This window comes from Cydia strobilella, chromosome Z, assembly GCF_947568885.1.
Source record: "Cydia strobilella chromosome Z, ilCydStro3.1, whole genome shotgun sequence".
Lineage (NCBI taxonomy): Eukaryota > Metazoa > Arthropoda > Insecta > Lepidoptera > Tortricidae > Cydia > Cydia strobilella.
In genome coordinates, this window is record NC_086068.1 from 5079101 (window position 1) to 5104043 (window position 24943).

At 37.0% G+C, this 24943-nt stretch overlaps 1 protein-coding gene across 1 annotated transcript; it reads right to left on the reverse strand.

Moving 5' to 3' along the window:
* Positions 1–6027: 6027 nt before the first annotated feature.
* Positions 6028–14114, reverse strand: LOC134754683 (probable cytochrome P450 303a1). The gene is made up of 4 exons (XM_063691020.1): positions 13228–14114; positions 12159–12336; positions 7591–7708; positions 6028–6375 (listed from the first exon to the last, which is right to left on the reverse strand). The coding sequence occupies exons 1-4, from the start codon at positions 14108–14110 to the stop codon at positions 6028–6030; spliced, it is 1527 nt and encodes a 508-aa protein (XP_063547090.1). The 5' UTR covers positions 14111–14114.
* Between the last annotated feature and the right edge of the window lie 10829 nt (positions 14115–24943).

The following is a 24943-nucleotide window of genomic DNA, read 5'->3' on the forward strand; positions in this document are numbered from 1 at the left end:
TAAGGGTTCCGTTTTTTCCTTTTGAGGTACGGAACCCTAAAAAGACAATGCAAATTTGCATAATCAGTAAGTAATTAAAGCATCAGGATTGAATATGCTAGTGATTCTGAGTTCTAAGAACTCAATAAATACCAGGATCTGTTAGAATCATGTTTACAATATTTATTTTAGAAAACGCTCAAATAACAATTTCGTTTTAGAAATAATACAAAATATTGTTCTTGGGTTCAAAACCTGGTGGAGACATTTATCTTTGTGTTCATCAAAGACATTTGTTGCTAAGTTATAAAGGTTTTTTTAAATGTATTTAAGTATTTATCTATTGTAAACCTTTTGCAAACATATATGTTACATATACCGTCGTCTAATACCCACAACAAAAGCCTATTCCCAGGTAGCAAAGTGACGTCACTGACGTCATGATGACGTATAAATGCTCATGGTAGGAACTCCAAAAATACGCACGAAGCGTTTTGCTTCCACATTTCTTATGCGAACTGCCAAGGAGTGGAACGCCCTGCCCGACTTGGTACAATCTAGGGCTCTTCAAGGCAAGAGTTGATAGGTATCTCATAGGTAAGCGTGCTCTACCGTAGACAGCATCATCACTTACCATCAGGTGGGATCGTGGTCAAACGCCTGCCTATTCATCATCATTAAAAAAAAACCTGGGTTGTGAGCTTACTGTGGGCTGTGGGGCTTGGTCGTCTTGTGTTTTGTCCGATAATATTTATTAGAAGTATTAGAACAAATTAATTTATTTTCAGAAAATACTTATATTGTATAGACTCGCTTAAATACTTGTTTTTTTTTTGCATATATTATACATACTTGGAAAAATTCGACCTATGCCGCCGTGGCCGAATGGCTCAGGCACCTGCCGCGATAGCGGAGGACGCTGGTTCGATTCCAGCCATCGGCACTGAAGGCCTTGGTCATTTTCTTGATATATGAGACAAATAACTATTAACATGCCTATAAGGATAAATTATAAAAATTAGGCTTTAACATTCGTTTATTTTAGAATGTCCACAGGAAAGTTGCATAACCTACACTCATATTATAGTTATTTTCGATACAAGTGCGGAAAAGAGGAAATTCGAAACGAGTGGCGATAAATTAAAACGACCGCAGGGAGTGTTTTAAATCGACACGAGTTGCGAATTACCTATTCGCACGTGTATCGAACAAAGTTTTACAGTACATATGGTCTTTTGAACTTTCGACATATGCACAAAAAGTGCACTTTACGCACTAGTGCGAGAAAGTAGCACCATATGTACTGTAAAAATAGTTTTTAACCCGCCTCTAACATGATAATAATATGTTGTTAAGTATGCCACTTCGCACGCCACAGACGGTATTGATTGAGTGTGTTAATCGCCTTAACAGAAAGTGAATTCCGATAAAGAATATTTTGTAGATTTATCTCATTTTGTATTTCGTATATTAGATATTAAGTAAGAACAAAATACGTCACCAAAGCGAATCTCATTTTTATCCTGCCCCAATGTGATTTTTAAAGGACATATTCCATTTTTAGCAAGTTAAGTATAAAAAGCCTGGATAGGTTGAGATTATACTGAAAAATCGTTTTTTTTTATTAAGGGGAAAGGGAACGGCCGCTTCTCCATACAAACCTAGTCCCCATTTTCCTCTCTGGATATTGACATTATGGAAAATATTTGTACATAATTTACCCATGATTATGATTTGATGTATAATAATAGCTAGGCCCAACACGTTTTTTTTGTGGATTTTTTGTTTATAGCAAAAATTAGGAGCGAAAAACAGATTTCATAAAAATTTATAAATGCTATAATAATTAAAAATTAGACAAAAAACCAAACATAGGGGCACTGCTGTGGTTGATATATACAAATTGTGTCAAAATACTTTCAAATAATATAAGTTTGTATGACCAGGCGATGTGGCGCGGGTCCTCCACTTTCTAATTAAAACGTGAAACAAAGGAAAATCAACCCTAGTTTCTAAATAATTGCGTTTAAATTTAAATGGACTACACTGGGTATGGTGGGCAGGACGAGTTTATTTGTTATTACTTTTATTAGTGAGTTATATTATTTTAGTTTAAACTAAATAACTACTGTTGAATACAGTGTGAATATTATTAGATGTAGGTATGAAAATTGGAGTCAATTGGTGCTGAAACTAGATTTAAGAAAGCACAAAGTTTAAAAATGAATAAAAAGTTTTTAAATTGAGAGATTTTTACAAAGATTAATATGTTTTTTGGGCCATTCACTAAAACTGTTTAAGTACATTATTTATTTTACACCATGCATGCACCAGACGATTAATAGAGAAACGTAGGCAGTAGTTATTTTTAGATACATTTTCTATTTTAAAATCCGTATAAAACTATAAAGAAGGTAATTTGATTGTGACGTCACATGCTAGTGTTTCATATAAATTCCATAGTAACAATATCGTTTTGACATTTCGAAAAAAGAGACTGATTTGACTAGTAGTCAAATACCTTATTGTAATTGTTTTTTATCGCCAAATTTTTTTTATGGTTTAAATTTGTAAAAATCTCTTGAAATAAATGGAGCAGGCTTTATATATGAAGGTGTTCATTCGCATACTGTTTATTTGTTCTAAAGTGTAACGCGAATTAAACATACAAATGTTCGTATGTGTAGCCGTTACACGGGGAAAATAATTATATTACAAGGCCCTTACGTACAATAATTCGCTTACGTAAGACGCTGCGTAAGTACGAGGGTACTTACGCAGCGTCTTACGTAAGCATAAGCGTAAGTAATTAACAGTTACTGTGCTCACGTCGCATGAATCACCCTGTATATCGCACGCGCGTAATTATATCGCTGTCCCGCCCATGTTTTTAGCGGTCAATGCCACTCAGCAAGCGGGATAGCCATGTAGTTATAACTACGCGTGCGATAGAGATAGCAACAGGCGGGTCGATGTACGAAATTATTCGTGACTAACGTTCTTACATTAACGTATAGTACTTAATTTTTGTAAGTGTTGTTAATTATTGTAAAATATTTATATTAGACAGGTGATGTTTTAAGATTATGAGAATTGAATTGTTATTCGTCTGTCAATAAACCAAAGTTCTTATAGGCATTATGGAATATAAATAGTTATTATGTAAGTGACTAAAGGGGCCCACTGACTATCAGTCCGCCGGACGTTTTTGGCCTGTCAGTTGTTCGGAACTGTCAAATTTTTGTTCTGACAGGCCGATATCGTCCGGCGGACTGATAGTCAGTGGGCCCCTTAAGAAAGATGTATTCATGAAATAAAACTATGAAAACGGATTATATCGCGTATATTGAATTTATAAAAAAAAGAGATGAATTAAAGATGTATTGTTAAAGTATTATTTTCAGTCCATTAAACGAACAAACATACTCTTATTATTATTACTAAACATGAAATCAATAAAAGGAGTAATTTTCCTCGTAAGCCTCAATTTTTTAGGACGTTAAAAAAATATTTTGAATTATTTGAAAATAATCATCGTTGTGACCGCGTAACATCTATCTATATTTAATTTGATAAAATATAAGCTTGTTATTATGATGTCTATACTTACAAAGCCTAATGTACAGTCGCCATCATATATATCGGAGCGGCCGAGGTGCTCACAAATATCTGAACACGCCTCTATTGTCAAGGCGTTAGAGTGCTTGTTCAGATATTTTTGAGCACCTCGGCCTCCCCGATATATCTGATTACGACTGTACTTCGGTGATAGTACCAGTTTCATGAATAACAAAATGATTAAACAAATTTTGTACTTTAGTAGGATGCCAGATTTCTTTAAAGTGCTAAACACACAAAATGGCATTCCACAATGTTATTACAATTTTAAAGCTGCAGGCCCAGACGTTTTTTAGAGTTCCGTACCCAAAGGGTAAAAACGGCACCCTATTACTAAGACCGCTGTCCGTCTGTCCGTCTGTCTGTCACCAGGCTGTATCTCATGAACCGTGACAGCTAGACACTTGAAATTTTCACAGTTGATGTAACCCCAGTAGCATTTATACGTCATTATGACGTCAGCGACGTCATTATGACGTAATAATGCCGTAATTATGACGTCGCTGACGTCATTTTGCTACCTGGGTAATTCTGTTGCCGCTTTAATAACAACAAATACTAAAAACAGATTAAAACAGATTAAATTATTTAAGGGGGGGCTCCCATATAACATACGTGATCTTATACCGTTTTTGCGTAATGGTACGGAACCCTTCGTGCGCGAGTCCGACTCGCACTTGGCCGGTTTTTTTTATGTTATATGTTTTTAGTCCCTCCTTTATCCTTTCTTGTACTAAAAATGTTTTTTTAGACTTACGGGGGGTTATGGAAGTGTCAAACAATTTCGATTTAAATATTCAAACCATTTTGAATAACAAAAACCGCAAAAAAAGTGCGATTCGGACTCGCCCACCGAGTTCCGTACTTTTTAGTATTTTTTGTTATAGCAGCAACAGAAATACATCATCTGTGTAAATTTCAACTGTCTGTCTGTCTATTAGCTATCACGGTTCATAGGATACAGCTGGTGACAGACAGACGGACAGAGGAGTCTTATTAATAGGGTCCCGTTTTACCCCTTTGGGTAAGGAACTAAAAAACGGACATAGCTTCTCGTTCACATGTAAAAAAAAAATTTTTTTTTTGATCCACTGTTAACATACTAGGGAATAAAGGAGAGGCATTTATAAGAAAAAATTAATTTTATGTTCTCTTTAGTATTTGTGACCTACAATTAAATAGGCATAGTTTTAACAGTTTTGATGGAAGTAAGCCACAACATTACTTAGTTGATACTTAATTTATTGGTGTTTCATTATGCTTTTTAATAAATCTGTGCATTTATAAACAATTTTGTTTGATTATATATATATATCTATTTATATTATCTAAAAGTCCTCGAGGGGGGGGGGTCCCCTCTAGTTCCCCTAACTTTTGAACCATGGGTAAACCATAAAAAAAAGCAAACTTATAGGAAATTTTGTTAAAACTTTTGTCCGAAGTAATTATAATGCTATTCGTACTGATATTAGAGATATGACCATAAATATGAAAAACAAGGTACCTTTAACACCCCCCCCCCCCCCCACACACACCTTCAGCACCCCCCCACCCTCGAGGACTTAGTATGTTTATCTTGACACAACAAGGTATATCTATAGATATCTATACCAATTTTCAAAACTACACGAATTATGGATTTTTTTTACTTGGGTTATAGGTGAAATCGTATTTTCGTAAACCCGCTTACTCGCTCCGCCAGCCACAAGCCACAACTACGCCAGCTAGCGGACGCCCTATGAACTTACCAATTAATTAATTATTTAAATTGCATTCCACAAAAATAAACGTGGGTGTTAAAAATTAAATTCTACAATTTATAAGGATACAAAAAAGAGCCAAGTTTATTAAAAGCATTTATTTTAATAGAATTCTTTAGATCACTAAATTAAAAATATTATCTCAATGTACTTAATTATTTTAAGTACGATACTACTGGTACTAAATAAATCTAAAATAACAGTAACAGTATTCGTCCATAATTATTAGAACCAATTATAATATTTTTGCTTCATTAAACCTCAGGAATGCAGGGTTCTTTAGGTTCCTTCCGTTTACCCTTAAGGTATTATTAACTGCTATAATAGCAGTATTTATGAAATAAAACTATGAAAACGGATTATATCGCGTATATTGAATTTATAATACATCCCGACGTTTCGAACTCTTTACAGCGTTCGTGGTCAACGGGTGTCACTCCGTCACAATCCGTTTTCATAGTTTTATTTCATGAGTAACTATCGCGGTAACCGAAGACAATATTATGTACAGCAGTATTTATGTTCTGTGGGTCGCAACACAAGTGGTGGTTACGAAGCTTCTATATTAGGCTTCGAAAAATTCCAATAAAAAAAACAGATATTTACAAACATGGGCAGTTTAGAGATTTTTTTCTTTTGCTTTGTAAAACTGCCGTATAGTATCTATGAATTATGCTTCCTTACTCCACTTCTCCACCACGTGTGACCTAGGAATCGCTCTCGCATTATAAGGAGCAGCGGCAGGAGTGGCGCCATCTATATGCTCCAACGACGGCATCTCGCCCTCTATCGGATGAAAAGTGTAGTTCTGCAGCAGCGTCGCCGTCAGCACGAAGATCTCGCACTTGGCCAGCACCTCTCCCATGCAACGGTGTTTCGATAGGCCAAACGGGAAATACTGTTCGGGAACGTTGATTTTCCCGTTGGAGATGAAACGGTCAGGGTTGAAGGAGTTTGGGTCGGGGAAAAGAGATTCGTCCATTAGTATGTTCGTAAAGTTGCCGACTACCATTGTATCCTGGAAAAATGAATGTGAGTATAATTTGAGGCTTTTAAGATGAAAGAGGACGACGTCAATACTTTTAAACATAGGAAACATCCATAACTCAGGAACTAATATTTGTACGTAAAAAATACTAGAATTGTCTCTGTAGATTTAATAGTTTCCGAGAGCCTTTAAACATTGATATTTGTTTCGAACTTGAATTCGTAAATTATATACAACTTGCCCTATTTAGTTACTAAGACTTTGCTAAGACCCATGCCGACCCGACCCATTGGAGCCGACCCATTCCCGCCACATTTTTTGGAGGTAGGCACGGTACGATCTCGTGGATACTGGGCCAAATCAGCTTTGTTTAACCTTAGGAACAATCGTGCCAAGCGGCATCGCCTGAGACAAAAGTGCATACTCACTTCACTTAGCCTACGAAATCAAGTTCGACAAAATTATAAATTTTAAAAGGCTTTATCTAGGAAACTATTAGATCTACAGTGAATTTTCTAGTCTCGTATTGTACGAAATTTAGTCTACTTTAAAAACGTCTTGAGAAGCTACTACCAAAAACCAGTCCTTAAGGGTCATAATCGATCAAACAAAAAAACGAAATTCGCGGTTTTTTCGATTTTTGACAAAATTGCGTTCGGCAATCGAGGTCACAAACTTGGATTATTCATTGGGCTAACGTCATAAATAAGTCAGTAAAATCATATGTGGTATTTTTTATAAAAAGGGACTTTATTGTCGATGGCGCTTACGCCATTATAAACGATGCTCCGATATAAATACAATGCCGCGCGACGCTGTGCGGCGTAACCCAGGTAGCAAAATGACGTCAAATGACGTCAGCGACGTCATAATGACGTAATAATGCCGTCAGCGACGTCTAATGACGGCATTATTACGTCATTTTGCTACCTGGGAAGCGCCATCGACAATCCCTTTTCATAGAAAATGCCCAATATCATATTAACTACCGCAATTGAGGCTAAATCGCTAATGAACCCCGTTACAAAAGGCGACAGTTAGTGGATTAGTACGCTCTCAACTATCGCTTCGTATACCTAACAGCTTACCCCAGCTAGACCTTACTTCATAGGATCATTGAGCCTCTAGTCTGCGTGTGCCAAACGGCTATCCTGTAGTCTGTACATCGATTTGCGGTTTTTTAATTCGAACGGCTTACACTATAAGCTCTTCGCCAGGCTATCACAATACGTGTGCTGAGCTTACCCCAGGTATGTTGTAGCCGGCGAGTACGGTGTCTCGCAGCGTACGGTGAGGCACGCTGAACGTGCGACCCATGAAATGGCGTACACTCTCGTAAACTATTGCTTCGCAGTACGGCATGCTGTAACAAATATCTTAATTTAGACGAGAGTGGAGCTATATCTCCGTCAGCTCGGCGTCAATGAAAGCTGGCGTGAATCTGCGCAGGACCGAGCAAAATGGCGTGCTCTTTAAAATCAAATGGAACGCAACTCTGTTCCCAATTAAAAAACGGTTTAAATTACGTTGTAGTTATTTTAAATTAGTACTACCTATGGGCAGGACCGTGGCCTTTGGAGGATATTACGTTATGTACGATGAAGCATTCAAGTAAATTGTATATTACTATTAAAGCCGTTCCATCGGTTTGCCGCTGTCACTGTCACATTTCGCAAGAAAGAACGGGAAAGATCATGCGTAAATGTAAATTTTGATCGAATTTTGTCGATTTTTATTTATTTTAAAAACGTTACCTTACAATATCGAAATTCGAAAGCTATGAAATTACTATTTAATTTAAGATTGATTTTTCTCCTTTTTTGTTTATAGTATCACATAATAAATAACCGAGTAAAGTTTGATTAAAAGTTAGAGGTTACTTTTGGAATTAATTGTATCGAGCGAAGTGTCATAATTCGTATATAGGAAGCTATGTTATTAAAGATAATATAGTCAAGAACTACATATATTTTTAAGTAGGTAAATAGGCTATTTGACTAATTTTTGAATATGGTTTTAATTGATTGTTTATGACTTAATAATTACACTACATTGATATTTCCGTGAAATTTCCTGAATTAAATATAAAAAATCAATGTTAAAGTTTATTTATTTTGAACGCGCCTTAAACGCTGTTTTTGCAAAGGGGCTAATCACGTGACACGTGTGACGTCACACGCGAGTAAACTCAGTCAATGACCTTAGTAAATCTTATGGTTTATGTGCATTGAATTGATTATTTCACTGTAAAATGGTATATAAATGGTGTATAGTGCCGCAATGTTCAAGTACGACTATAAAAAATCCAGATAAATTGTTTGTTTCCGTTCCAACGAATCCCAAAAAAAGAAAAATGTGGTTAAAACTAGCGCGAAGAGACCCAAAGAGCATTTTAGCGCATACAAATGTTTTTATGTGTGAAGACCACTTCGATGTAAGTAATATTTAACTGTAAATAAATATGGTAGTTAAAGCAGCGGACTTTGTTGTATTTAACGAAACAAGATCTAGGTATTTAATGTATTACTACATAACCTCATAACATAGCTCTTTCAGCATTAGTAGGTAGTTAGTAGCATACTTTTTCTTTCAAACTAAAGTGCAGTATGGAGATACTATTCTCGTCATCGTATTCTATATATATATCGTCGTCGTATTCGCATCATCGAAATCGAAATGTTCGTAAATAAACAATTTCTACGTATACTCATAGCTGTTTTTACATTTCTAAGTTCCGCAGCATAGTAATCCGGATTATCTTTAAAGTAAAGTGCAACCATTGATGCGTCTGTCTGGTAGGTTGCCGCTATCAGCTTTCACATATTTCGGCTCCATTTTGAGATTCTTATGAATATTGTGCTACTAGATATACGGATAAATCGGAATATATCAGAAAACTGTGGAACAATAACTAAAATTAACTGAATACAAATAAAACGGTTAAAACACTCAAGGCAATCAAGAATGTTTACGCGCGTGTGACCTCATCCGAGCGTTGACCAATCACAGAGCGTTCACGTCCCTGATGAAATTTCAATAGTAGATTGTTAACCAAGGGATGAAAGGCACTCATTTCTGCCGAGGTATTTTGGCGCTCGAATGCAGTGAGAGCGCCAATAGTCCGAGGCAGAAATGATGCCTTTCACCCGAGTTAAACACTCTACTTTTCATTTCGAATACGAGGAAAGTAAAATGCATGTATTTTTTTTAAAACATGACTAAGTATACATTTTTATAGTATTTCTTGAGGGTACTTTAAATTAACAATTCAGACAAAAGTATCGTTATTTATGGAATGGAGAGTCAAATATCAAAATGAAAAATTGATTACAAATCCATTTAAACTCAAATTTCAATTGCGTATCGTAAAAAAATTAAAAAAGTCGTACTTCGAACGTAAAATGCTCTAGTGCAGACACGTATCATTTTCTGCGCACCTTTTAGAACAACAATGACCCTCTTTCAGAGCATGAGAAATGAAAAAAATATTAAATTTTCTTTCGTTTATATTCCAAAAACTAAAAATAATTTACATTCAAATATAGTGAAATATACTTTATTAGTTTATTATCTTTCAGGATGACAGCAATTCGTTATATATTTTTAATGTTGTCAAATACCCTAATTATCGTTTATGTGCGGTGGTAACTGTATAATATCTAATGAACCTTAAAAGTGAACTATAAAAATAAGGAACTCTTGCTGCAATTATATAATGACGATTGAATGCACTGAAAATTATATTTTTACATACAATAATAATACTAGATTTATATAGACCGGAATATGGACCATGATTAACCTTTTGCATTGTTTTCGAGCTCCGAAATGTAAACCTAGATAGTGAAACTAACCGTGAATCATTCAAAACTGTTATAGTTAACGCTATCTCTACTGAGCTCGTTCACTTACCTGTACTAACAATGGCATTCTGTTAAACAAAAGCCATCATTTCTTTTGTGTGAGCGCGTGGCCTTTGTGCCTGAGCGCGTGGCCATTGTGTGAGCCTCAGGCACAAAAAGGCCACGCGCTCACGCAAAAGAAATAATGGCTTTTGTTTAACAGAATGCCATTGTTAGTACAGTTAAGTGAACGAGCTCAGTAGAGATAGCGTTAACTATACGATACACCCATTTAAGGACACTGTTAACGCAACTATAAGAAAAAACTTCATTTAATATTACTTCATTGATTAGCAGTCTTTATCAATTACTCGTCGGCAATGAGGATATAATTAGATAGAGCGGTACTGTCATAGCAAAGATAGATATAACTCCGTAATAGATGGATACAGTCTAAGGAAAAAACGTGCCTCGAAAATCAAGAAAATTTGATTCTCGTTCAGAGGGCGCTACTAGTTTTGGCCAACTGTCGTATAGATGGCGTTGACGGTTTCGTTTGTTATTTAACAATTTTAACGCATATCAGTGACAGAACATGGTCAAAATTATAAAAATAATTAATGCAAATAAAAAAAAACATTTATTCATATTTAAATACATTTTATCGTATTTTTATAAATCTTTATTTTTAGTTTTAAAGTGTGTCGACAGATGGCAGTGAATTTACTGGGGTTACAAAATTTACTATGACAGTACCGCTCTAGTATAAGTTACTCTATGGTCATAGTAAATTTTGTAACCGCTGTAAATTCACTGCCATCTATCGACATACTTTAAAACTAAAAATGAAGATTTATAAAAATACGTTAAAATGTATTTAAATATGGATAAATGATTTTTTTTATTTGCACTAATTATTTTTATATGATTCTGACCCATGTTCTTCCATTGATATGCGTTAAAATTATAAATAACAAACAAAACCGTCAACGCCCTCTATACGAGACTAGGCCAAAACTAGTGGCGCCCTCTGATCGAGAATCAAATTTTCGTGATTTTCGAGGCACGTTTTTTCCTTAGACTGTATCCATCTATTACGGAGTTATATCTATCTTTGCTCGTCGGTTAAATACAACGTAAAATTAATAACAACGCCATCTACTGAATGTTTTGCAAACAGAGCAGTACACGCGACTCTCCGAAGTCTGGTGTGCGTTCTTATCCACGTTAGGAATAGGAACATAGATGGCACCACGCTACACTAAATGTTTGGAAAATAATTTCTACCATAGCAGCTCGTAAAAGCTCTCTTTATTAAGTACCTACTTTAAGTAGTCAAAAACGAATGAGATAGTTTATTTTATTCTCAATATTGGCAAAGTAATTAAATGCTAAATTTGAGTTATTTCCTCATGTTGATGATTTTGAATGATAAATATTTAATAGCATTCATATAGATTTGATTTGTACTTGTACCTGTTTTACAATTTTGTGTTTCACTCGGTAGCAATTAATTGTATCGAGCGAAGTGTCATAATTCGTGTAACGGAAGCTTATAAATTAAAAGATAATATAATCAAGAACTACATATATTTTTTCCACGTCTACGAATATCAACGTCTCTTAGAAAATTATGACCATAAGTGGTATTTTCTATAAAAAGGGACCTTATTGTCGATGGTGCTTACGCCATTATTAACGATGCTCCGATATAAATACAATGCCGCGCAACGCTGTGCGGCGTAAGCGCCATCGACAATAAGGTCCCTTTTCATAGAAAATGCCCGATATAATGAACCGCCGTAAAGTAAATGAATAAATCGTCGCTATACTTACTCAACCTCATATCTGAAACAATTATTTGATGGAAATGTCGCTTTTATTTAATTCGGAATACGGGTGTTTTTGTCATCAAATGAGTGTTGCAGAGACGAGGTTGAATAAGTATAGCGGCGAACTGGCATGGCATACTTAGGCCTGTCGTCCAGATGCGGCGGTCGGCAGGTGCCGACGACGCGGTCAATTTCCTCCTGAGCCTTCCTCTGCACCTCCACGTCTCGCACCATGTAGCTAAAGCCGAAGCTCATGCTCTTGCTGGTCGTCTCCGTGCCGGCCATGAACATGTCCATGCAAATGGCAACCAGTTGACCTGAAAACGTCAGACTTGAATTACAGAAAACACGAAAGATCGTGAGTTCAAACTGCCTCGGCGCTCAATAGTACTGTCCGCGCGCCAATTCCGTGCATTCGAAGGTCGAGGAAGTGGGGGGGTGTGCGCCGCGCCCGTACGTACAAAATGACACCACTCTGTCATGACTCTCAACATTCCTAACATTCCTCAGCCGTGCACGGAATTCGCGCGCGGACAGTAGCAATGATTCTAGTTAAGAAAAAACACATAAATGTAGGGTTATGTCCAGTATTTTGGACGTTTAACTTACATAAATCGATTCAGTAACCTAGTACCGTACACTGGAGTCTTTATTACAAGCTTTTAGAGTTAAACCAAGAAAAGTCTGCAGAGATTTTGACAGCACACGCAGTGCAGGTATTATTTTAAACGTCAAACTTCTATGAAATTATGACGTGACTTGCAAATTGCAACCTACTTGTGTTTGGGTTTGGTGAAATTTTCTCGATGAGTATTAGTTCCCTGTAGAAAGAAAAGTACAGTCATTTATCGCTGACTGCGGATGTGGATGCAGCATTGCACCAGCAACCATGTAACGGTAACGCCCCTGCAGTCACAATACGAATGTAACCATAAAGGATTTGCCACACTGGATGCCTTCTGCGGTCAGGTCAAACCTGCATTATGTACGAACAACATTGACAGCAACCTTTAAAGTTGAAGTTTGACCTGACCGCTGCCCGCAGAACGCATCCAGTGTGGCAAATCCTTTAAGTTAGTAGCAGACTTTGTCAAACTGGAATAAGAACCTACGTCACCTACGTCGATCCAAAACTTCAATCGCCACTAAAATGCAATCTAAGTTTACACAACACAAGTGGTGTTTCTACATATTATGAAAGTACTAACCTTCGGAATACGTGTTTGGAACCTCCTTAGACCTCAGCACTCTGATATAAACATCCATAAAATCCTTATCCGGCTTCTCTGGATCAAAATCCTGCTTATGCCTTTCCAGCTCCTCTCTCAAAAACTTCCAAATCCTCTCGTGAGTTTTCACAAAGCTTTTATAACCAGACATGGAAGGAGCAAAGACGCTAAGAATGGGGAAATGACTGAAAACTGTCCCTACCATGTCAATGGTGCTAAAAAGGTCAGATAATAGCTTCTGTAGGACTATCATCTGTGGATCAGTCGGTTCGTATCTCAATCCAGCGAGCATAGACCAGAGAGTGTTCAAAATGTACACGTTAAAGAAGTTATGCATGTGTATAACCCCTCCTTCTTTATTACTTTTAATAAGCGCTCGAACATCCTTAACCATATGCACTGCTTCAAAGCTGGCTATATCTGCCATCCCTTTCCGTCCAAAGCCATACTCTTTCAAATGTTTCAAGAGGAATCTCCTCTGTTCCTTCCAGAGTTCTCCGTCAGATAGAAGAACGCCTCTTCTCAAGCCCCAGGTTCTTGTCGTGTAGAAGATAGTGTTAGGTCTTCCGTCGCAATCTTCGTTAAACATCATTTCCTTGTGAGCATCTAATCCGTTGACCATTATGATTCTATCCACGCCTATTTTAAGTCCGAGTAGAGGACTGTCTTTGCAGTACATTTCAGATATCTGCTTGAAGACTTTGTAAAGATATCCTGTTTTTTGGCGGATCCGGTATATTTCTAGGGCGCTGCCGAAGATCGGGATCCATTTTGGGCCAGGTGGGAAGTTTTTTGGTTTAACCGTATCCAGGTACAGGAACAGGCATAATGCTAATACGACGATTAGCACGGTTAACCACATCTGTAACAAACAATAGCAAATCAAATTTGTGGTATTTTCTATAAAAAGGGACCTTATTGTCTATGGCGCTTACGCCATTATAAACGATGCTCCGATATAAATACAATGCCGCGCGACGCTGTGCGGCGTAAGCGTCATCGACAATAAGGTCCCTTTTCATAGAAAATGCCCCATACAGTGTCGGACCAAGCTAAGTTTGTATGGCATTTGACAAAATGTAGCAATATCATCAGTAATGTCATGTTTATATGAAAATACGACGGTTATAATGGCACTCCCTAACTTTGTTCTGGTCATGTCGGTGCAAAGTCAGCGAAGACTGACTCTAGAGCGAGAATCTAAGGTTTCTATAGTCATGGAAAAAGGAAAAACAGTGTATTCTCATTTCCCATTTTTCCCTGCCGGGCACAGATGAATCATTCCCATATTTTCCTGCCTCATATATGGCGGCAATCACGTGGGCTGTGGACAAATGGGAGTACACTGGAATTCTCACATGATATGATATTTCTCCTAGACAAGTTTTTGAGTCATTGTACAATTTTTTTTTACCAATTTGATAAGAATTACCTTAACGGTTCCATTTTGGACACACCTAAGAAATCACGATTGTTCCTAAAATAGTTCGTACCTATATCCTATATCTGTTTATCTACACACATATCATAAACCCTCTATGATGCCTTCAAAATCCGTAAATAATGGCCAACATTAAGATAAACTGTTTTGTTACAGCAAATTTTTTATCTGTAAATATTATTATTGCTAAATAATAACATCGATTTCGATAATATTATTTTATTCAAATTTCGAACATCTCTGAAAAACAAAGAAATTTGATTTGACCTCTATTCTAATATCAGTCGAGTTGACGTTTTATTCGAAATGAAATGTCAATTGCATACAAATTTGACAAATCTCGCTTGTTAGTTGGTATCGAACGATATGGCAATCGACCCCCACTCTAGTTTGTCTCTGAATAAAAAAAAACTACTGATGCGTGACATGCGTGAAAAAAGTTTTCTTTGCCGCCATTTGACGTGCAGTTTATCTTTTAAAGTAAAAAATAATTTGTTTTGTTGTTTTTAAAGTAACTCTAGCAAAAGTTTCGTGTAAAATGTGCGATAAAGATTTCGGAGACGCCACATATCCGCGAATTCCGCCAGAGAGCAACTATGCCCCAATGTCGGCTGTAATATGAGGTTAGTGAATATATCATAGAAAGTTTATAATATATGTGTAGATAAAGCAGTGTATGTAACTGGTAACTGTACATAATTAGGCATTAAAACACTCGTGTGATTCTATTATGAAACTCACTACGTTCGTTTCATAAACCCACCACTCGACTTTTAATGCCTTTCATTATGTAGCAGTCACATAAACTACTATAGGGTACCTGTGTTCGCTATCTGGCGCAAGGAAACGGCCTCGCTTCTTAAGGCCACGGGCACCCCACACTAGCGTCTCCCAAGCGTCGGCGTCCAGTCAACTCTATGGCTGCTGCTCGACGCAACGTTGACGCAACTGCGCAGCGACGCCATTTTCCATAGCGCAGATTAGACGCCGACGCTCAAAAGACCTGACGATAGTGTGGGGTGGCCCTAAGCCGTGTAGGTAGGTCCCACGTAGGTACGTGGGAGTAGTAAAATTAGTAAAAACATCTTAAATTAGTCAAAAGGCAAAATTATTAAGTATTAACGTAGGCTAATAGAATGAACTAAGTACGATTGGAGCCACTGTTGTCTTAAATAAATAAAGAAAATAAACAAAGATAAAGTGATTGCCTCAGGACTTAGATAAAGATATCTCGTAGGTACGGACAAACTAGATATTGGTGACGTTTAACCAAAAGGTACCACATTGTCGGTTGTCGATAAGATTGATTTCTAATTGAAGTTATATGGAAATAGCGCCTTACTGACAAGCGACAATAAGTACCCTTTCGGTTGAAAATGGCACATCCTCAGAGTAGTCTCCCAGGCAAGAACGTTGGCACATCATTATTTTATAGTGCATCGAATACACCCTTATTTTTATATGTACTTTACAAATAAGTGCAGAGTCGATGTCTCGGTCAAACTTGTTACGTAGGTATCATAAAAACTGTGGTCATATAATTGTGGTAATATTTAACACCTTGAGAGACTAGCTAGGTGGCCAGATCAAGGGTCCTTTCTCTGCGGCCCTGTGACGGCAGCTTAGACCCTGCCCCCTGTTGGTGGCACCCTAGGTAAGTTTTTTATAATGTGTTTATATATATATATATATTGTGTTTTTGTATTTTACTTTTATTTACATGTATGACATTGACATCTCGCTTTGTGTGGTAGGGCACAGGACAGCGGATGTCATTCCAGATCTAGAGCAGAGCCCAACTGGGCCGGTACCTCCACCTTACAGAAAACCGCAGCCAAATAACACTAGACCCTACTAATAGTGTTGTGTTCCTGCCGGTGAGTAAGGTTGCCAGAGCTCGAGAGAGAGGAGTGTTAGGGTCGGCAACGCGCATGTAACTCCTCTGGAGTTGCAGGCGTACATAGGCTACGGAGACTGCTTAACATCAGGCGGGCCGTATGCTTGTTTGCCACCGACGTAGTATACAAAAAAAAACAAGCTAACTTAAGAAAAGAAATAAATAAAGAGATATAATCTTGTACAAATAACTGATTTGCAAGACCAAAGTGATCCCATAAGTGTTCCGTTTGTCAAAACAAAGTTTTGCACGGAACACTAAAAACTCGTTCTCCTCTTAAATAAACTTTGCTGTGCCCTACAGGGTGTCACGTTGTACTTGTACACAATTCTATGTTAAGTATAGGTTAAGATACAATGTGATATGCAATAAAGATTATGAGTATAAGTATGCGATAATATAAGTAGGTAAGTCAATGCTTCATGCCGGCACACAGTAGCCAGACCCTATTAACCAAGATTCACTCTAAAGAGGCTGGCTAAAAAATAAATTCCCGTTGCCAGGGAGGTTTAGGGATTATGCTGAGCAACTTTTACTATGATACCAACCAGGAAATCGCAAAAAAAATTACCCTCCCATAGAAAGGGACCAGCCAAAATGTACGAAACAACCAAAAATTTTTTCACGATTTCGCGGTTGGTCCCATAGTACTAGTTGCTCAGTATAATCCCAAAACCTTCCTGGTAACGGGAATGCACTTATTTTTTGGCCAGGCTGTATATTTAGCTTTGCACTGAATTTCTGTGTTCATCCTATTATTTCATACCATAGAGTAACTTATACCTAGAGCGGTACTGTCATAGTAAATTTTGTAACCCCAGTAAATTTACTGCCATCTGTCGACACACTTTAAAACTAAAAATAAATATTTATAAAAATACGATAAAATGTATTTAAATATGGATAAATGATTTTTTTATTTGCTTTAATTATTTTTATATGATTTTGACCCATGTTCTTTCACTGGTATGCGTTAAAATTATAAATAACAAACGAAACAGTCAACGCCCTCTATACGAGTGTAGGCCAAAACTAGTGGCGCCATTTGATCGAGAATCAAATTTTCGTGATTTTCGAGGCACGTTTTTGCCTTAGACTGTATCCATCTATTACGGAGTTATATCTATCTTTGTTTCATACAAATTTCACGATGTTTTACACAAAGTGGTCAGGGCTCATGCCAAGTGCCCGCTGGGGCGTGTATACACGTCATGCGGACGTTATGCGTTAGGTTACGTTACCCGTCGCGCCCCAATACACGTTAATACACGGTTATATGTACCTACTTCACGCGGGTTGGTTCACGGGATCGAATGTTTGGTTTTTTGAAAGTTAAGAGGAAAGGGAATGACCGCTTCTCCATACAAACGTAGTCCACATTTTCCTCTCTAGATATTGACATTATGGAAAATAATTTCCATAATGGGGTAAATGACTGTATTTAAAATAAATTATTTTTTCCCCTCACTAGCTCGGAAAGTTGTCTTTTATCCTTAAAACAAGCGGGGAAAAACGCATTTTATCCACTAGTGGGGAAAGTAATTTGACCTTGGATGGAGCATGTTTAAGTAGCTTGACAGATAACAAAACGTAACACGCTCATAATAATGATTCGTTTGATATTCATTATCATTAAACAAATGGTTTGAGAATCTAATAAAAATACCAAATTTAGCTTTATTTAATGATTTTATGTCATAAACCTTAAAATTCCATAAGAAACGTTTGTTTTTTAATAATGATGTTAAATATAATTCTGAACGCACAAGTTGAGTCGATGCAATTTCAAAACGCATCATTGACATTTCATACGTCAGAAATGTCAACATTGTCCACATATTTTTTACTTAAAAACTTCTCACGTAAAAATACAGAATTTCCAGTTTTTTGTTATAATATCGTAAAAAAATGAGTAATTTCAGTGATGAAGATGATCTAACGCCTGTGGATGTTGCACTTTCCTCGCTATAGTGAGGTGAAAAGTTTTGTGTTACACACGGGTGCAAATGTATTTTACTTCTCGTGTGTTGAAACACTTGCTACGCTCAGGATTCTATTTTAGAACCACTCGCTTCGCTCGTGGTTCAACTATAGTATGCTTTCGCTTGCTCGTGTTTCAATTCCACACTCGCGGGTAAAATACAACTTTGCACCCTCGTATAACAAATAACTATTATACCATACATGAAATAAAGCACCAGAAGATTAATGGAGTAACGTAGACAGCAGTTATTTTTAGACAGAATTTATATTTTAAAACCCATATGAAACTATAAAGAGTAGGTAATTTGATTGTGACGTCACACGCTAGTGTTTCATATAAATTCCATATTAGCAAAATCGTTATGACAGTTCGTAAAAAGACTCATTTGACTAGTAGTCCCTATTTGATGTATATCAACCAGCTATGCACCTTCGTTTGATTTTTTAGCGTTCCGTACCCAAAGGGTAAAAACAGGACCCTATTACTAAGACTCCGCTGTCCGTCTGTCTGTCACCAGGCTGTATTTCATGAACCGTGATAGCTACAGTTGAAATTTTTAACAGATGATGTGTTTCTGTTGCCGCTACAACAACAAGTACTAAAAAGTACGGAACCCTCGGTGGGCGAGTTCGACTAGCACTTGTCCGGGTGTTATGTTGACTGATGGAAAGGCGATTTTGGGCTGCCGTCCACTTTCGTCTCAAGAGGCATAGGCGATAAATGCTTATTTTTGAAGGACTAATTTTCGAGTCCTGGGTTCGAATCCCGGTAGGGGCATTTATTTGTGTGATGAGCACATATATTTGTACCTGACTCATGGGTGTTTTCTATGTATTTAAGTATTTATATATTATATATGGGGCATTTTCTATGAAAAGGGACCTTATTGTCGATGGCGCTTACGCCGCACAGCGTCGCGCGGCATTGTATTTATATCAGAGCATCATTAATAATGGCGTAAGCGCCATCGACAATAAGGTCCCTTTTTATAGAAAATACCACATATACCGTTTTCTGAGTACCCATAACACAACCCTCCTTGGGCTTACCGTGGGACTTAGTCAATCTGTGTAAGAATGTCCTATAATATTTATTTATGTACATATATAGAATAAAAAAACCCGCCAAGTGTGTATCGGACCACGCATAATGATTCTGTTATCTGTACCTTCATACTATACAGAAAGCCATACAAGCAAAAGGGCGTATTATCTTCGGTTACGTCGTTTTAATAAAACGATAAGCTTTTTGGAAAAAAACTCATTAATGGCTCAACCGATCGTATTCAAAATATTTGTTGTGAAAAGTAGCTATTTGTACTGTTTTTTTTTTGAAATATTTTGCACACCAGCGAGGCTAAGATGGACGGCTGTCTATCATTAAATTTGTCACCATACCTGTCACGCTCTAACAAGTACGTAAGTGCGAAAGTGACGCATGATGTGACAAGTGTTTTGGAAAAAAACTCATTAATGGCTCAACCGATCGTATTCAAAATATTTTTTGTAGAAAGTAGCTATTTGTACTGTTTTTTTTAAATATTTTGCACACCAGCGAGGCTAAGATGGACGGCTGTCTATCATTTGTCACCATACCTGTCACGCTCTAACAAGTACGTAAGTGCGAAAGTGACGCATGATGTGACAAGTGTTTTGGAAAAAAACTCATTAATGGCTCAACCAATCGTATTCATAATATTTTTGGTAGAAAGTAGCTATTTGTACTGTTTTTTTTTTTAATATTTTGCACACCAGCGAGGCTAAGATGGACGGCTGTCTATCATTTGTCACCATACCTGTCACGCTCTAACAAGTACGTAAGTGCGAAAGTGACGCATGATGTGACAAGTGTTTTGGAAAAAAAACTCATTAATGGCTCAACCGATCGTATTCAAAATATTTTTTGTAGAAAGTAGCTATTTGTACTGTTTTTTTTAAATATTTTGCACACCAGCGAGGCTAAGATGGACGGCTGTCTATCATTTGTCACCATACCTGTCACGCTCTAACAAGTACGTAAGTGCGAAAGTGACGCATGATGTGACAAGTGTTTTGGAAAAAAACTCATTAATGGCTCAACCAATCGTATTCATAATATTTTTGGTAGAAAGTAGCTATTTGTACTGTTTTTTTTTTTTAATATTGTGCACACCAGCGAGGCTAAGATGGACGGCTGTCTATCATTTGTCACCATACCTGTCACGCTCTAACAAGTACGTAAGTGCGAAAGTGACGCTTGATGTGACATGATACCCGCGCTGGTTCAAAAGTTACAGGCTGTCACAAACACAAAATGTTTTTGAATTTTGGAAACATTATTTCCAAAAGTATTCTCTGCTTCAAACAACGCTCTTAGCCACCTTAATATTCTTAGTGTACCGAGACAAACCTTACTGGTTTAACGGTACTTTAGTAATTAAGTTGTATATTATAGGTATAAGAACGAGTATGTAGGTACGAGCAAAAAGCACGCGCAAATGATAACAAAATAACATTATTTGCAAAGGCAAAGTTACGCGATATTCTACGCTTAAAAACTAAAACACATTTCATTTCTGCGGGGCTAAGATGGACGGCTGTCTATCATTTGTCACCATACCTGTCACGCTCTAACAAGTACGTAAGTGCGAAAGTGACGCATGATATGACAAGTGACAAAAACGTGACCATGATACCGGTGCAGTACCCCTAGTGTTAATTTCATTCGATAGCGTGACGTGACGTACGCGTTTGCGTTAAGTCTTTTTGTATGGGATTCTCAGTTTCCAAAACGTCCCGCTTGGCGCGCTGTTCAAAATCCCACCGACGTGGTTTATAAGTAAGGGGTCCCTTTGTTTGACATAATTATTGAAAGTCATAATGTAATGATTGTCATATTATCATTGGTCATAATTCTGAAACCGTTAACTTCTCGGGATTTTCCTCAGGTTATCCTATAGATAGGTTATTTAAGGTCGCTTTTAACATCAAAGGTCATTAGCGACCACAAGGGAATTACAATTTTTTATATATATCAATTAGTTTTATAAATCTAAGTACATGTAAATATCCATCATTTAAACAGTCATTTAAGGTGTTAGGCAGCTTACAGATTTCTTTTTCATTCTTATATGCTAAACACTCAATTAAAATATGGCTAATAGTTAACTCCAAACCGCATTTATCACATTTGTTTTATGGCAATCCTGATAAGTTACGCGTTTCTGAGAAAAACCAAATTATGATTAACGAAAATGTGGACTAACAAATGGGAAACAATAGAGGTCTCTATATAAGTTATATTACCAATAAAGTATGAGTATGAGTATGAGTAAGTATGCGTGGTTTATAAGTAAGTATGTACGTATATAGACGAGTTGTTTAGTATTTTATAATGTAACTGCAACATTCGCAAGCTGAGGAGTCAGAATAAATCGCAAAGCATTTTTATACCTAGCTATGATTAATAAAATAATAACAATTAATTTTACCCATTCTATAGAAAAAATCGTATCAAAAAAAATCACAAGATTTAAATTAAGGCCGTTCCATCGGTTTGCCGCTGTCTCTGTCACATTTGGCAAGAAAGAACGGGAAAGATCATGCGCGCCAAGTGTCAATTTTGATCGAATTTTGTCGATTTTTATTTATTTTAAAAACGTTACCCTACAATATCGAAATTCGAAAGCCATGAAATTACTATTTAAGTTAAGATTGTTTTTTCTTCTTTTGATTTGATAAATAACCGAGTAAATTTGAATTAAAAGTCCGAGTTAGAGGTTACTTTGGGAATTAATTGTATCGAGCAAAGTGTCATAATTCGTGTATCGGAAGCTATGATATTAAAGATAATATAGTCAAGAACTACATATATTATTATTTACTCGATTAACGGCCGGTTGTATAGAAAAAACAACGCCATCTAGTTGCAATATTTGGAACCACTTAAGTTATTTTCAAGATGCACAAGAGAACAGTTCCATTTTGCGAATATTGGTGACAGTGAACTACCTATAGTAGTGAGACCAACATACGTCTACAACGATTTTGACAGCACATGCCCAGGTAGCATTTATACGTCATTATGACGTCCGTTACGTCATTATGACGTATAAATGACGTCGCTGAATTCACTTTGCTACCTGGGTGCAGTGCGTTACTTTAAACGTCAAACTTCTATGAAATAATGACGTATAAATAACACTTGCACTGCGTTTGCTATCAAAATCGTTGCAGACTTATTTTGGTCTAACTCTACCTATATGGGGCATTTTCTATGAAAAGGGACCTTATTGTCGATGGCGCTTACGCCGCACAGCGTCGCGCGGCATTATATTTATATCGGAGCATCGTTAATAATTTCGTAAGCGCCATCGACAATAAGGTCCTTTTTTATAGAAAACCACATATGATCTTTATTTGTAAAGCAGGATCTCTGGAGAATTATAGGATAAGGAAGCTGTTTTCATTTAAAAAAAACTGCATTTCAATCGAGTATTTGTGACATTCCATAAAGGGGCCCACTCTGTTCACCGGACGATATCGGCCTGTCAGAACAAAAATTTGACAGTTCCGAACAGCCGACACGACAGGCCGATATCGTCCGGCGGACTGATAGTCAGTGGGCCCCTTAAGGTAAAGGTATTATTGTACCTTAAGGTGGTCGGCGCTTACGTCGGGTACGCGTAGCACCGCATTAGGATTGGAGCGTCGTTAATAATGGCTTAAGCGCCGCCCGCAATAAGGTACATTTACCCGTGGAGCGTCACATTTAAACAAACTATTCAATACAATCTTAGTCCCCGTTTTCTTTTCTGGATATTGACATTATAGAAAATATTTTTGCACAATTCATTATATGGGGCATTTTCTATGAAAAGGGACCTTATTGTCGATGGCGCTTACCCCGCACAGCGTCGCGCGGCATTGTATTTATATCGGAGCATCGCTAATAATGGCGTAAGCGCCATCGACAATAAGGTCCCTTTTTATAGAAAATACCACATATATTAACCATAGCCCTTTAGTTTTGGCTTTTTTAGATGTTTTTATTATTATAAGTTAGGAGCGAAAAACAAATCTCATGCAAATTTTTAAAAGTCCATCACGGGTAATAATAAAACACTTTAATCGAAAATAAAATCAAAGAAAGGGGTATTGTGGTAATAATATATAAAATTGCGTAAAAACATTTTCTATAACGTTAATATCCAGAGAGGAAAATGACTACGTGTGTCCTCGTCCTGTACAATGTTCTTAACAAAGAACGCTTTATTGCCCAGGAATTCCGAAGAAGGGAACAAATTGTCCTTTATTGAGAACATTGGGCAAGACGTAGTTGTATGGATAAGCGGTCACGAGAATTCGTCCCCTTTTAAGTATATCTAAGTGTCACAGAGCTAAAATGGCGTTTAAAGTAAGTTTGCAATTACCTTGCGCGCGCGCCGGCTGGCTTTCACTGCGGGGAGTCCGGAAGCGACCGAGTCTTATGCTAGCCCCCGCCAGTAAACATTGCGCTTATATAGATAGAGATATCTTCTAATAGATTTATCTTTAATTAAAGCTATAATATTGCTTTGATAATCCGCGATATAATAACGTGCGGTATTAGTGCAAACCCGTTAGTTATGAAATAAAACTATGTAAACGTATTTCGCGTATAGCCGTATAATGAATGTAGAATACATCCCGACGTTTCGAACCCTTTACAGCGTTCATGGTCAACGAGAGTGAACTCAGACCACATAGTTCTGGATATGAATAAATGTGACGTTTTCAATCAAAAGGTACCACATTGTCGCTACTTGATAAGGTTGATTTCAAATTGAAGCTATATGGAAATAGCGCCTTATTGACAACCGACAATGAGTACCCTTTTAGTTGAGAATGAACGATAAACTTTATTTCAGAGTTCAGACACATTAGGTATCCATAAAATTGGTTAGTAACAAATAACAAAACAAAACAATAAGGATTGTCCGGTTACCGCGATAGTTACTAATGAAATTAAACTATTAAAACGGATTATATCGCGTATATTGAATTTTTAATACTTATACTTATACTTTTTATAAATTCAATATACGCGATATAATCCGTTTTCATAGTTTTATTTAATGTTAGTATTACTTAAGGCTAAAACATAAACTAAAAAAATAATTACCTATCCTAACTGCGCAGTCTAGATTGCCCGCTGTCACCGGACATGTAATTTCATCCAGTGGTGCTGGAACGGGCAATCCAGCATCCAGCCTGCTGGCCACTACACCTAGGAGGCTGTTGGGGCTGTAACTGTCTACTGTCTACACAGAAAAAAAATAGTTCTCTAGCCAAGTAAATCCTCTTGTGTCAAGATATTTTGTGTTTCCTATATAAGGAAACAATAAAATTCTTGC

Coding starts and splice junctions, on each gene's coding strand:
- LOC134754683 (XM_063691020.1), bottom strand. CDS start 14,110: ATGTGGTTAACCGTGCTAATCGTCGTATTAGCATTATGCCTGTTCCTG. Junction 7,709..12,158: donor CATCTGGACGACAGGCCTAA/GTATGCCATGCC, acceptor TATTTGTTACAG/CATGCCGTACTGCGAAGCAA. Junction 6,376..7,590: donor CCGGCTACAACATACCTGGG/GTAAGCTCAGCA, acceptor TCATTTTTCCAG/GATACAATGGTAGTCGGCAA.